At 39.4% G+C, this 15,380-nt stretch overlaps 1 protein-coding gene across 1 annotated transcript; it reads right to left on the bottom strand.

Moving 5' to 3' along the window:
• Nucleotides 1–1,646: 1,646 nt before the first annotated feature.
• On the bottom strand, nucleotides 1,647–9,366 carry gdnfa (glial cell derived neurotrophic factor a). The gene is made up of 3 exons (XM_079448119.1): nucleotides 8,930–9,366; nucleotides 7,839–8,045; nucleotides 1,647–4,691 (listed from the first exon to the last, which is right to left on the bottom strand). Exons 2-3 carry the CDS (start codon nucleotides 8,017–8,019, stop codon nucleotides 4,150–4,152), a joined length of 723 nt encoding a protein of 240 aa, XP_079304245.1. The 5' UTR covers nucleotides 8,020–8,045; nucleotides 8,930–9,366; the 3' UTR covers nucleotides 1,647–4,149.
• Nucleotides 9,367–15,380: the final 6,014 nt, after the last annotated feature.

A 15,380-nucleotide genomic window follows, 5' to 3' on the forward strand; every position in this document is an offset into this window, starting at 1 on the left:
ACATAATCTGTGCTCGTCTTACTCTGGTCCGAGCGGTGACACCAGCTGCAACCTTGACGGAGACCTGCTGTGGTTCTGGGCCCTTCAGTCCCATGGAAACATTTTCTCAGGGTGCCCAGATTTACTGCTCAGCTTGGCTTTACAACCAGCTTTTGTTTACCATAGAATCCTGGGCTGTTGTTCAGGAATGCAATAGGGCCGACCTGGGCGGATCTCGGCTCTCGTACAGCTCTGAAATGTCTCTCAGCACGCAGAAAACCTGATCTTCTGCACTCTTTTCGGAAGTCGGATATTCAGGTCTGTGATGACGGCTTGCGGATGCCTATTATAAACATTCGTCTTTCTTTGCAGGAAAAATTAGTCACGCTGTTTAATCAATTGCGATATTTTGCAGCATTCGGCGTGTTTAACTTTGTGAACTTCTGAGTTCTACTGTAAAAACGAGGCGGGTCTGCTCTGTTCTATACTAAATGTAAACTGCAACTTGTCATCGTTCGTAGTTTAGCTAAATAAATTTATCTTTCAAGCGGAGTGAAAGAGTTTCTCTGTATATATTGTTGATGATGTCAACGTATTTTGGCACTAATTCATGCCTCTTGTAATATGATTGAATATTACAATATTTACCACATTGTTAGTTTTACAAGAAAAGAAAGAAATACTGCAGTGTGTAAAAAAACAGGCGTGTAGCAGGCGTTGAGAATGTCGCGAATCAGGGCCCGATTGCCACGAAACCCGCGTCAATCTCGTCTACTGCGAAGGTTGGAAATATTTGTCAGATCGCATCACTCGCGTGAAAATAACGAACTTGATCCGCGAGTAATTAAGATCTTGGAACACAATTTTTCGCGTTTGGTGTGAACTCACCACTATACAGGTGCAGGATCAAAAAATCGGTATGGAAATATGGGAAATCCACTTATTTACAAAATACCTGACCTAAAATACCAAATATAAAAAAGGCGCAGATACGCTACACTATATTCGCACAGACAAGGCTTCGCTTAAGCCAAGACTTAGTTTAATTAAGATATCTCGAGACAAAACAATGGCACTGACATTTCTTAAGATATGTCAGGGCAAGTTATTTTCGTTTTAAGACAGCTCAAAAATGTATTTAAGTCTGGGACTAGTCTTAAGTCTCGTCTGTGAAACAGGGCCATGATCTTTTTTAATACACTCTTAAAAAATGATCCTTTAACATCTGAATAACCTTTCTGTTTCCCAAAAGAAAAGCGGTTCATTAGATTAAAATAAGATAAAGATAAAAATAAGATAAAGATGGTTCTTTGCGGAACCAAACATTGTTCTTCTATGGCATCGCTGTCGTGATCCATTTAAGCACATTTATTTTTAAGAGTGTATAAACAGTTAGCGGCTTTCCCATGCTTATTTTCATATGTTAATCATTTTGCAAATATAACGCGAATCACAATAATACTACAACCCAATGTTTGATTTGAAGGAACGTTTTCATATACTTTTGTAGAAGAAGCACTTTCCGTTCGTGTAAAGTCACCATCCGATGTCCAGGCTAAATCAGGATTCTGAAGCAAAACCAGGTGACAAGTTCTGGTTCAGTGAAATGTTAAGACTTCCATGATTCACTCAGTGCACACAAGGACGTGACAGAAACGCGTTTTATTTTGTAAAAAGTTATAAAATGAATATTGTACAAAAATAAAGTCTGTAGAGAGCTTTGGTTCAGTAACACAAAAAAGACACAACTTCTCACAGGACCAACAAACACTGCAGGACAGAAAGCGATGCTCACATCTGAACTCTAGGTCGAACATTTCAACGTAACTTACAAGCTCAGGTCATGTACGCTTAGGTCATACATCAGAGAACGGGAGTGTGTGTTGTATCCGTAATGCAAAAGCAATAGGGGATGAAAGCGATAAATAATGTTCTGGTAAATGGAGGTAGCTCATGCTTATCAAAGGTTGGCCTAAATACTTTTGAAACGGGTGGATTTGTTCAGTGTGGGCTGGGGGATTACCACATAATCGGGCTCTGTTTTTGCGGCTTGCGGATGGCAATACACCGCAACAAAGGTGTGTATCTCTCGTCTCTAATGTCTTCTTACTCTAATGTTTGGATGAATTGACCCGTTTCTGAGCGTGTCTGTTTACTATCACCAGCCGACTCTGGGAGAACAGGCCTGCTCTTGGATTGTTAAGAAGTTTCCTGATGCCATTTAAGGGTAGACAAAGCAGATTTGATATAATTGGTCTTAAACGATAGGGATTCTTGACGACCGCGGCAGTTTTACATTTCATTTGTTCAGATTAATGGGATAAATCTGTGGGGGGCTTCCGTGACGTGGCGATAATTCCAGGTTACCAGACGCTCGCCAACTGGTCAACCGGTATGAAAGGTCAAACGCAACATCATTTACTCTGATCAAACGGTAAGGACGGCCTTTAGCGTGCCTGTGTTTCTGTCTGGCTTCATTACGGTGAGATATAAACACATCGGGCCAGGCAGTATTTTAAAGAGATAATTGGAGACGAGCCATTTGAGTTCCTGTAACAACCACCAAAAACCGTCTGGGTAAACAATCGGGCTCTCGCTGGCTCTCGTACATTTTATTTGTAATGAATTCTTTGAGCGATGGAACTTTTTCAAAACATTAGCTTTTTATTTTGTGTCGAATTAGTTGGTCCACTTATTTTTTGCTGTGAAATCATTGTGCCTGCTTGTGTGTGTGTTTTTATGGAATGGCCGACGCTGGGGCTGGAGATAGATGTTTTTTCCAAACACTTAAAGCATGTCGCGCATCATGCGTCTGCTTTTCAGCCAAAAAAGAAAATGTTATCATTTACGTACCCGCCTACATATAACCATTCTTCTGTGACATAAGGACATCTTACAATGTTTCTGTGCAAGGAACGTGATTCATACCGCCAATCTTCAAGTATTGAAAAGATAGTCTACACGAACCAGACGCTAAATTTCACATCTTTTGAAGTCACACGATGTGTTTACGTGATGAGCGGAATGAAATTTAAGCTCGATAATCTTCCTCTAAGCCGGTCTCTGATCTAATTTGGTTACATTATGCAAACCTGAAGTAGCAAAGATGTTGAAGCATGACGTCTGGCAGATGGACAAGTTATTGTCAATTTCTTCGTTTGTTTTCTACGTAGAACACATGACATGAGAACACTCAGGGTTTGGCGGTATGAATCACCATCCGCTGTCATTGGATTCAAAACAGCAGTTTAGATATTCTGCTTAAAAATGAGATGCCATTGTGTTACACAGACGAAAGAAAATCAACGTGAGCGAAAAAGCTGGTTGTTTTAACACACCGTTGGGTAAAATATGGACAAACCCAACATTATAAAAAAATCAACCCAGGAAAGTGTCTGGCAGCTGGGGTGCCAGGAAAATACCGTAAAATAACTGCTTTTCAATGTTTTTTCATTCTGTAAAATTTTAAGTTTTTGCATTACACGTGAAAGATCTGTAAAATATTTTTTTACAGTGAACTGTTGGGTATGAATGAACCTATGTTGGGTTGTAAAGATCACTTTAAACTGAGTGTTGGGTTTGTCCATATTTTATGATAAAACAACCAGCATTTTTACAGTGTGGATTTTTGGGTGAAATGGTTGACTTTAGAAACATATGCTCCAATTTGGCACCATCCAAGACAGAGAACCAAATAACTTTCTAAAATAAATAAGAAAAAACAAACACTCTTATACAATGGATTGCAATAAATAACAATAACTTAATTAAATCTCAATAAATACATTTTCATATATACTATATATTTATATATATATAGATAACTTTCTGGATATTAAAGATCTGAAGTCTGTTGTTGTGGATGTATTCGTGTCTCCCCACAGGGTGTGAGGTGACCGATCGTTCATTTACAGCGTAACGTCATAATCCAAGTTACTCTGTTCGTGTAAATGACTCCTGATTTACTTTATACTATAAGCCGTCATTTTATGGGACATTTTGTGATTTGGTATCATGAACACCGAGCGGCTGGAGATCAGTTCTACAACACATCACAGATCTCTCAAACCTCGCTCTGTCATCTTTGTTTCCCAGCAGGTCCAACATGAAAGCGTTTCTCGAACACCCTGACTAGCGAAAGCTCTCGCCGTAGTCCACTCAGTCGGCGGGTCAGACGCAGGCACACTTTTTAGCGGAATGTTTCTTTAGTGTGTGGTACTCCAAACTGTCGTCCAAGAACGAGATGTCGTCGTCGAACGCGATCGGCCGACAGCAAGTCCTAGAGGGCGTTTCTTTGTCCAGCTTTTTGTTGTGGGTGAGATTGTTCAAGATCTTGTCGTAATTGGTCTCAGAGTCATAACAGGGTCCGCTACAATACCGAAATATCAACTCCTCTTTGGTGCTGTAGCCCAAGCCCAGATCAGTCACGTTGAGGTGGATCTCTTTCAGAAGGCATCCACGCCCGGGACCTTTGACCCTGTCGTCTCGACTTTCCTTCCCCCCTCGACCGCCACCTCGTCCACGACTCCTCTTTTTGTCTCCCCGTACCCGGATGCTCCTCTCGCCGTTTGTAGCTCCTCGCTGACGCCCTCTTTCCCTCTTCCCTTGAGACCCTCCGTCTGACTCCGGGGAGCGCCGTAATCGGCCGATAGTCGCTTGGATGAAGTCCATGACATCCTCGAACTGCTCCGGGTAAAGACTGTTTACATCATCTTTAACAGACAGAGAAAGCATATCAGCATACTGACAGATTTGTTCATTGCAATACAATATTATGATGTATACACCGTTTGTTTGCCGATGACTCAATAGATATGATTCCCTTGTACAGGGATGGAAAATCTTATAGATGATGACATTGAGGTACGGCAGAATACATCTGCTCATCCACAAACTCAAAACATGCACGACAGGAGAGAGTAAGAGTGCTTTGATCTGTACATAATACACCTTGATTTCATTATAGACTGAACTTTGATTTTTTAAGTGCATCATGTCACAGTTTCCAGAGAAGCTCCAAAATGGTGATATTATCTATATAAATAAACACCAACTAACTGTTGAATAAATTGACTCGAATGATTTTTTATTTATATTGATGTATATGGATTTATTCACACAAAAAATGCTTGGTTTTTGCAACCCATGGTTTGGGTAAAGTATGGAAGAACCCAACCGTTGGTTTAAGTTGACCTAAAATGTTTGAAAGAACTTTCAAAGAAGTTTCAAATCTTTCTTCTGTGAAACACAAAAGACGATATTTTGAGAAACGTCCCAGTGGTTTTGTGTTCACACAATGGAAGTCAATGGGCTCAAATTTTTTGGTTACAAACATTCTTCAAAACACTTTTCTTTGACGAAAGAAAGTCATACAGGTTTGCACTGACATAAATGATGAAAGTATTTTTATTTTTGGTTCAACTATACCTTTAAGAATGCATTTCCCCATTGCGTTTTCAGCTTTGGTAGCAACCAAACAAACTGCTCAACATTTGCATTTGTTTATATTAGATGCTTTTATCCAAAGTGATTTACCAAGGAGAAAAAATATAAAAGATCTAATCTGAAAATGGCAACCGAGACATCTCGCAAATCTGTAATAGGGACATTTTTTCATGAAAATAACACTAACCGCACCCCTCACACACACGCACATCTGTCTAGGGTTAAAGACTGAACATATGGCAGGTAAAGTATTCACCGAGCTGTGTTTTGGGTGTGGTCCCAGTTCACCCTTTATTTAAAGCTTCTGCACAACCACTGCAGGTGTGATGATGGAGGTCAGGGTTATATCCTTTGGGTTGGTGTCTGTTGTGTAACTAACAGCCAGTAGGCTACATGATCCATTCCACAGCTGACGGGATGGGACGCAACGCTATCAAATGAATCTAACAACAGAGGTCACGTCTCCAAAGCTGACAGCATTTGTATTCAAAGAATGTTGAAGGGGTAGTTCATTATATACTAAATTTCGTCATTATTTATTTACTCTCATTAAACCTGACTCTTTCTTCATTGAAACACAAAAGAAGATATTTGGAGAAATGTCTTGTTTTGTGTTCATACAATGGAAGTCAATGGAGGCTAGTGTTGTTTGGTTATCAAAATGTTTTCTTTTGTGTTTCATGCAGAAGAATGAAAGTCATACAGGTTTGGCATGAGTAAATGGTCAACACATTTTTATTTGTGGGTGAATTTAGATTAGGCATATTTCGTCTTGCCAACTGCATCTCAAAATAATCTTTCTTCATAACAAATTTCAACATATGATACAAATTATTCTTGTTTTAGACGGAAACGTGGTATTAAAGCCACAATATGTAGAATTGGATTGCTAGATGGTGCACTTTCGAAACGACAACAAAATGATGTTATGTAGGAGAGTGGAATTATGGTACATGTCGTTTTCACCATCCAGAGACGTACGGAGATCGCCCATCATCGGTTCACGGACGAGAAACGTGGAATGTAATGCTACCCAGTTTAAAACATTCATACATTTGTCGTTTAAACAGTAAACTACGTTTAGGCTTTTTTGGGTTTCCTTTACTCGCCAAAGAGTAATCGTGAACCTTAATGACAGAACAACAGATGCTGCGTCCCAGATGCTGTATAAACCACTTTCGCATTTGCGTGTTGCCGTAGTTAACCAACCGGAAACTGAGGATAATGCGGAGCAGCGGATATTAAGTAACTGATATGCGACAGGACATTATTTTAAAGAGGAATTTCTCTGGATTTGGGCATTTTTTTGAACATTTGGGATCATGTAAGTACACAACTGCATGAAATATATATCACACTGTGCAAGTGATTTTTGGATATTTCATAACAAAATGATTCCATATTGTGGCTTTAAGAGAGTGTTCTGGCACTGAGGTGCTAAACTCTTTGCGATGTTTCTTAAGACGGCCAAACTACCATTTGTAAGAACGCTTTACAGAGGAACACAGACGGTAATACAGCGACTGAATCCCCAATACACCAGACCCTGAGTGCTTCAACATGTGTTTGTTTTCTCCAGATCACATCGGCTGTTGTTCACTATAGTTTCAGCACGCCTGCCGTTATGCAAGGCTCGGGCCGGGGGTCCGCGCATGGATCTCATTGTCTTCTGAAACAACTTCATGCATATTTTACAAGCCTATAGACCATCGTTCACTTTAATGAAAACCATGTCACTGCTTTGAGATGTCGGAATGCACTAATTCAGACAATTCCCATGATGAAGGGAAGGTGAAGGGTTCCAGCGAGAACATCCTTCAAACGCTCGGCTGTCATTTGTAGAAAGCGTGTAATTTTACTACCGCGTCAGATGCGGTCATGGCCTTCCATGACGTTAAATATCTCTCCTGTGTATTTCCTGACGTTCTCCGTTGGTGCCAACGAGAAAAGTGCGGAAACCGTTCTGCCCAGTTTAGACGATAAACACCCCCTTTCCTCAGTACCACATTGTCATAGTCCTTAAGATTGAAAGACATTTTGCCTTGGAAAGTTTCCACAAGAATTAAAAGGCTCCGACTTACGAGATATTTATGGTGTAAGATAAAGAGACAAAACACATCGTGTTGATGGTCTGTTATGTAATGCATATGTTAAGTTGATGCTCATGAAGGTCACGCTTTAGCTGAGACGTATTTAAAATATTCTTCCAATGTATGGTCAGATTTGCGCATCTGATCGTATTCACTGCCGAGCCACGTTGCTCAACATGTAGCTATGTAAGTAATTGAAAACAGCTCGGAGAATTTCTCCAATTGAACAGAAAAGACCCAAAATGCTCCAAACACGGTAAAGAAAATCTACATGTCAAAGTTTGCCATCAGGGCCTGAGAAATCATTCTAGTTGTGCGACTTACATTGTTCTTCCATGAAGGCTTGTTTAAGGTCTGTAGTTTCAGGTCGAGAGTCTATGATGGGGTCCAGAGCGGGGGTCTCACCGACGGCTCTTTTGGACGGCTGCAGCTTGTGGAAGAGGGGACGTGCGGAAACGTAGGTCAGGAGCAACAAACACGTGGCTATAATGTCCCATAACTTCATTTTAGACCCAGTTCCTTTGAGGGAAGCTGCAACGGTATGACGGTAAACACTGTAAGATCTGCACACTGATAACTGTGGTGGTCTTTCTCATGGTATAATTTGATAAACACAGCATTTATTTTGTATTTGGCTCTATAGGAGATAGAAGGATAGAAGGAAATCAAAGGGAAAAGAGCTTGTAAGTGGTAAGAAGTGCAGATTAAAACATTCAGATGATGGTCCAGCATGAAATGTGTTCTGCAGGCTGCAGCCCTGATAATGCCGAACAGATTTCTGTCAATATTACAGAGCAGAAAAAATGTGTGTTTTCTGCCAGAGAGCCCCCCCCCACCACCACCACCAGCCAACACACACACCGATGCCTCCTATTGAACTCCTATTGACGGAAAGGCAAAGGAAAACAGACGGCTTTTGTGAATATAATGATGTTTACAATGGCTTTTATGATACTTTATTGCAGTAATTGGCACTTTGCTCCAATTATTGATAGTAAAACCATAACGCTTAGCTCATAAAATGCCTGAAATAAGATTAAATTAGTTAATAATATAGAGTAGATTAACACTAACACCAAGTCGTTTTTTGAAGTGCAGTCACAGCCACATAAATATCTGAGATTTTTTGTATGTGTTAAATGTGTTGCCTGTTAAAACGCATGTGTTAAAATGCATTTGATTGTCTAATTTATTTCTTTGAATGTGTTTTACGGTCTGCTGCTTCTAAGAGCTCAGAAAGCAATAAAACATCAGTAACTTTCTTCTTCTCCAAAGAGCCAACCCCATCCCCATACTGCACAAGCTGTTCTGGTAAATCTAAAAAAGATGCATGCAATACTGTATATGTAAAAAAGACTATAAAACAAAAACACATCATCTAATGTCCATTTCCACAGGCGATATATGAAACTCACCTTAAATGTGGCCCATGCAGACCAGCGCGCTTCAGAGAAAAGCCAAATTCCCAGTAAATCACGAAACATTTACAGATCCAAGAGACGCACTCAGTATCCTCGAATATACCGATCCCGTATCCATTCAAAGCATTTTATCCACTAGATCCAAACGAAGCGAGCGCGCAAGTGTCCAGATCTTCAGTGTCCAGCTGACGCGCCGCGCGGCTGACTGTGCGCAACGCGACGCGCGATCCTGTGATGCTGCTGCTGCTGCGCGTCTGTCATGTGAAGGAAAGCAGCTGCGGGGCGTCAGATGGAGACATCAGGGACCCCAGAGCCCGAGCCTGGATCCAAACTAACTGTGATAGTTTCCCGTGTCCAAACGGCGCATGAAAACGCGCCGCATTCTGCCTCCAAAGCGCAACGCGATGCGTTTCGACACAGGTGAATAGTGTTATCCACGCAGATCAGGTGAGAAGCACGCAGGGCACCGATCCACTCGCGCGTACGTTCAACGCGTTTGACGCGTGCGCTCGGCTCCGAGCGCCTTTAAATACGTTGACGGGTTCGAGCGCACTGACGTCACTCCGGGTCCACCCTCATATTTCTCATGCTCGTAGAGCTAAATATCAGCAGCGGGAGAGATCCATCAACCAATCCGCATCCCCATAGCTGGAGATATAGGACAATAACACCAAATTGAACCAAATGTCACTGTATTTACCTTGGTATTCGGTATAGGTAGACCTGGGATACACACATCACAATAAAGTTTCTCATTAAGTTCTTTTTCTCCGGCTTTATTAAATCATTTCATTTATTCATCAAGCACTTTACAGCTGCAAGACACGCGTATTTTTCGAAGCTTTGACTGAAAGGTTGTTTGGAGAACCAAAATGATTCTTCTATGACGTTGATGCAAATAACACTTTAAGAGCGGACACTGTCACCCTATGCTGTAGATAAATGAATGAACAAGTCCACGCTCTCCATTTATTACACAAACATATTTTCAATGTACAAGTTTCGTTTCTATTATGGAGTTTTGTTATGTGTATTTTTGTCAAAACATGCCCCATTCCAAAGGATTAATCTCAAGTTGCATCATACAAGCCATATTAAACACAGACGTCGATTTAAAGAAAAACAATGCTAAATATGACAGCAGCCTGTTCAGACAATCAAACGTCTCCAAACATCCTGCTCTGTTTCGGAGTATCCACAGAGTTCATAATGTCAAGCAGACAGCCATAACACTCGTGTGTTGAATAAGAAAAGTGTGGTGTGCAAAAGCAGATCTCTGAAGATTATCAGTTCTATTCTTGAAATGTCTGTGTCAAATCTCTGGTCTGTACGCTTTCCAACAAGAGTTGGAACGGTCTCTCTTTAGGGTGTATAGAATCGCAGATACCTTCAAATGATACGCGTCTTCAGAAATGTTTTCTTGATTGTTTGCGTCGACTATTGTCAAAGTTAAAACGCTGCCTTTCATCTCGTTTTCCTGCAGAAATCTTTGTCATATAATTCTTCGTCAAGGGCCAAACCCTGAAACCCAACAGAGAGAGATCCTGACAGACAGGACATGACATGTTGCGCTTTGAATGGGTATTAAGGTGAATATTGAGAACTTGGATGGCCCTGGGATGCATGTTCTCCTGCTCTGTCTTCTTATAATAAGGGCTCAGAAATGAGTCGTGTGTTTTTATGTGGTTCCTGTCAGAGGGTTTTGTCATAATGCCGTGTATGGAGGAGCTGTCACAGGGTTTTTCTGTGTTCCAAAGAAAAAATAACAGTACAGGACAAATGTGGTATTGTAAAATACTGAATTGCAAAAGCACTTTCCTATTGACTTGAGATCAAACTTATGTGCCGATATATAGAAGAGAAATCAAATGTTGTTTTAGAGATGTTGTATGTGAACCAGGTGTACACATGCCCCTCCAATAGTTACGTGTAAAGCAGATTTCTTCATGATCTAAAGTTTCACATTTCTAGTCAGGGTTATGTCTTATGGTTTGACTTGTGTTTAATACAGAGAAGACTGGTGAACAAAACTAAAACCGTGCGAGACATCAAGTAATAGTCAGCACAACAGCCCCACTGGAATGTGATATTACATATATATATATATATATATATATTCTATAAAAGAAAATAAATGTAACCTGCATCTGTGTACTGTGACGGCATATACTACATTAAATAAAGTACACACTTTATATGTAGTATGTGAGGGTGCAGTGTGCATACTTCATCTGCCATGTTTTTTTGTTCATGTCAATTTCAGTTCTCTTTTTATTACTGATTTTGTAATTGATTTCGTTAGTCATTTTATGTTTAGAAAGAAGGTCGATTTTTTTTATTTTAGTTTTACTTTGTTTTTTATTTATTTATTTTCAGTTAATAACTGAAGTTATTTCAAGTTTGTAAATCATATTTAAGGCTTTTTATTTCATTTTAATGAACAGAAAATACTTAATAGTTGTCATTTTAGTTAAAAATAATAGGGATGCACTGATATGTTCATTTTGGGCCGATAACCGATAATTCTTTATCATTGGAAGCCGATAACCGTCCGTCAGTCCATATATAACGATAACCGATATACGGTATCTAGATATTAATGAAACATTTCCTTATACTGAAACAAAAGGCAAAATGTGGACAACTTCTTTTATATGAAAACATTGACTGCAGAAAACAAGGAAACCATTAGTTCTCTTAAAATCATGCACCAACTTTACACTAGTTAACGGTTCTTTAACCTTAAACTAATTAAACAAATTATAGATGTTCTTCACGAGCAACCCAGACACATGTTTTTAATAGTCACACGTCTAACTGGTCTCAAAACAGACAACAGTTTGATTCAAGCAATATGCTTTTGTTCCTATGAATTACATGTTATCTCCATACTGTACCTACATCAACAATGTTTTGCTAATAGCAGTAAGTGAATGATCACAACAGAAAGACTGTACTGTACTTTAACTGTGAGCAGCTGATGAAGTTTAACCAGAGGAAATTATTTTTGATTTATCGTCTATAATATTGATATATTTATTGGCCGATACCGATATGGCCGAAAATGTATCGTGCATCCCTAAAAAAGTATAATCCTGGAACTAACAACAACTGTAAACCTTTGACCACTTACACTTAAAAAAATGTAGCTTTTTTATTTTTTGCTCGTGGTATAGACCACTTCAAAAGATGTAACCACTGGTCCAGAAGCACTTCTGAGTTTAAATTTTTTTAACTATTGTCTTAAATCTCACACATATAATTCGATCTGAAAGATATTTGTTAATCAAATCGTCATAAATGTTCCTTTCGGTCGTATTTGGTTCAAACTTTTGTGAACTGAAACAGGAAGTTGTTCTGGACCAGCGTTGTTTACACAATCCGAAGTGGCCTATAGAATAGTGTCCATCCAACACGTACTGTGAAATCTTGGTGGAAACAATATACACATGTCACAATACTTAACTTCTAGAGACTGGTGTGCAGACAGTTTACTCTACACATCGTACGCTTCAAAAGAGTCATTTGTGTTTGCATGTGGTGCTGTGACTAGTCAACTAATACTTAATAACATCAAGTGCATGTTTACTAGTGGACAGCAGTGCAAGAACACTTTGTGTTGTGTTCAGATGTGGCGTGTTTGAGATCAGTCACTTATGAGCTTGAATTTCAGTAAGGATGATGCCTTAGAAGGCAGCTATCTACTGTATGTAAACAGTGGCACCGAGGCGGCTCAGTTGGTTCTGGAAGCGAGCGGCAGTTTAACATGAATGTCAAACACTTTAATGACAATGTGGAAAATATGCATCAGAGATGTTTGCTTGGATGAAACGCTCAGGCTAATTGAATTACGGCCATACAGTAGTACAAAGACCAGAGTGCTGTCGTGTTTGGATAGACCGTATCTCTAATGGGTGTTTCCTGATTTTAAAAAAGCTGTCCTCACCACAGCCGAATACAGGTAACAGATAAAATAAATGTCATTACGGAGCCACAGTGATAAAAGCTGCTTCACCGGTGTGGTGTCAAAGTTCACGCTGAGACTGAGATATATGAACTGTTGACATGAAGTCGGAGGTTCTTTTGCAAATTTCAACAATATTTGCAGTGGCATGTTTGGCATTAGTAGTCATGTGACCTTTATTCTGAAATGCATTTGATCCGACAGCATGCGATGGTGTGATCACCTCTGCTGATGTGGCGTTCGGTAATAACTGTGTGATGAAGTTTAATTGGCAGCAGGTCTCAGGTGCGTGATATACTCTCAGGTGCAGTACTCCAGGTGCGTCACCACCCGAAAATGGGTCACAGGTCTGTCGTCATGGAACAATAACACAATTAGAACAGAGACAATTCATGCTCAAATAAAACTGATTTTAGTTAAAGTGTAAACGTGTAAAAAAGAGTTTTACGACAAATGTTTATTTTCGCAAAAACATATGGGCCACATATGAACAAAAACAAACTTGTGATGCCATGATGCCACGATCGGTTATTTTAGTTTTTGTTTGAATTTTATTGAAGTTTTCTTAGATTATTATTTAATTTATTTCTTTTACAGCAAACAGCTTTAATTGATAAATCTTTTTTTAATCATTTTTTTATCAGTTTTATTTGATCATTTTATTATTTATATTGCAATTTAGGCTTAATGGAATTCTTTTATTTTAGTTTGTCAATTTATTTCTAATTAATAATGGCCTCAATCTTAAACTTCATTCAGTTTATTGCTATTTCAATATTTTTGGCAATTGTTTTTAATAATATTTAGACAGATTTAATTCATATGATATATATTCATATCAGATTTTAATTTACAGAAATATTTGTATATTTATTGCTTAATAGTTTTAAACAATAATAATAATAATAATAATAATAATTTGACAGAATTTTACAGTTCAATTTTAAAGATTTTTCACGTATAATGCAAAAAGCTGTAATTTTACATGATTGTACTGTTTTTATTTATTGAACTGTGACAAAAACAAGTCAAGAATATAAATAAGAAAACCTTAATTTTGCGTTCCTTTATCTATTTTATGCAATTTTTCGACCACTCCAGCTGCCAGAAATGTTATTTTATTTGACATTTTCTTACAGCGCATGCTCCGGTTGCTAAGGTGTTGTGAGTGGTTGTCTCTTCAGCATTGTTTACATGCACATAACTACCGTAAACACGTCTTTACTGCAAAAGCGTATCTGTTCTATTTATAGTCCTGCTTGAATTTCACTTGATACCTTATCAAAGTTTCCACCTGGGTTACCTGTGCATGTGGAAATGATGTCATTGCTTGGCAGCTGGATACAGGTTTGACCTTCAAACTACTTACTCAAGGTTAAAGCAGTTTGAGTCAATGTCTGCCCTGCCAGAGGCTCGGCTCTGCTGCACGGGGCGTGTTTGCTTGAAGTGATAAATGCAGATAAGAAATAAATAAAGTTAAGGGCCAAAGATACACTATTCCTGGACTTTCATCATTACGGATTGTGTTCTGGATCATGTATCATGTTTTCACCTCACCGGTCCAGGAGCCAATCCGGTTGCGGGAGAGGTGTCATGTGATTTCTCCGGCCTCAAAAGAAGCAAGCACATCTCAGAAGATGTTATCAATTTTTCTTTTGGAGAGTAAATATTTTAACAATTGTTGTCATACGGTAAGAGTAAGAATAAAAGAAGCCAACATCTTTGATTTATTCTCAATTTAACTTCAATTCATTTCAAATAAAAAATGTGTTTTATTGTGCTTTTCATAGTTTAGCGTTGTCGCAGAGACCCACAATAACAGTGATTTTGATTCAGCGAGTAACGTTGACTTGCAAGCCATTGAAAGGACATTTATAAGAGAAAGGTTGACCCATGATATCATGTCATCTCAGTTTAGGATGTGACGGCGCTTGTGAAGAACTGCTGCTAATTGATCCCGTTGGCAGATCTCCAGAGGGCTGAATGCTCACAGGAGTCGTGATGTCCAGCAGCCTGCATAACCCATCTAGGAATCCGAGAGGCCGTTTGATTCCTGTTGGTGAGTTTGACGTGCTGTGGTCAGTTAAGTGCTTGTTACGGGCCCTGCGCCGTCGGTTTAAGCTCTGAAGAGCACGCCGTGTTCTGCGGTCGAGCCCGGGTGCTTTTCTGATCTCCGCACACATGCACCCGCCGCATGCTTTCGCTTTGTAAGGTACCTGTCAGCTTTGACCACCATCAGCTGCTGGTGTTGTCGGTTTATCCCGAGGCATCCCGGACGGTCCAGAAGGACATGTTGTGTCATCAAATTACTTTTCACTAACTTTGCACTCTACACTTTGTTCAATTTTTCTATTGATTTTATTTATAATCTTGTTGTGCACCTCTGGAGTTCACATGGTGCTTGGGCAAGATATCTGTGAAACTACACTGTGAAAAGAACTGTAATTTTTCAGCATGGTGTTAACAACGCCAAGGTTGTGG

The sequence above is a fragment of the Barbatula barbatula genome (genome assembly GCF_947034865.1).
Source record: "Barbatula barbatula genome assembly, chromosome: 24".
Taxonomy (NCBI): domain Eukaryota; kingdom Metazoa; phylum Chordata; class Actinopteri; order Cypriniformes; family Nemacheilidae; genus Barbatula; species Barbatula barbatula.

What these genes read in the sequence shown, in the direction of transcription:
- gdnfa (XM_079448119.1), bottom strand. Translation starts at nt 8,019, where the DNA reads ATGAAGTTATGGGACATTATAGCCACGTGTTTGTTGCTCCTGACCTAC. An exon ending in AGCCTTCATGGAAGAACAAT is followed by an intron (nt 4,692 to 7,838) that starts GTAAGTCGCACA and finishes TGTCTGTTAAAG; the next exon opens with ATGATGTAAACAGTCTTTAC.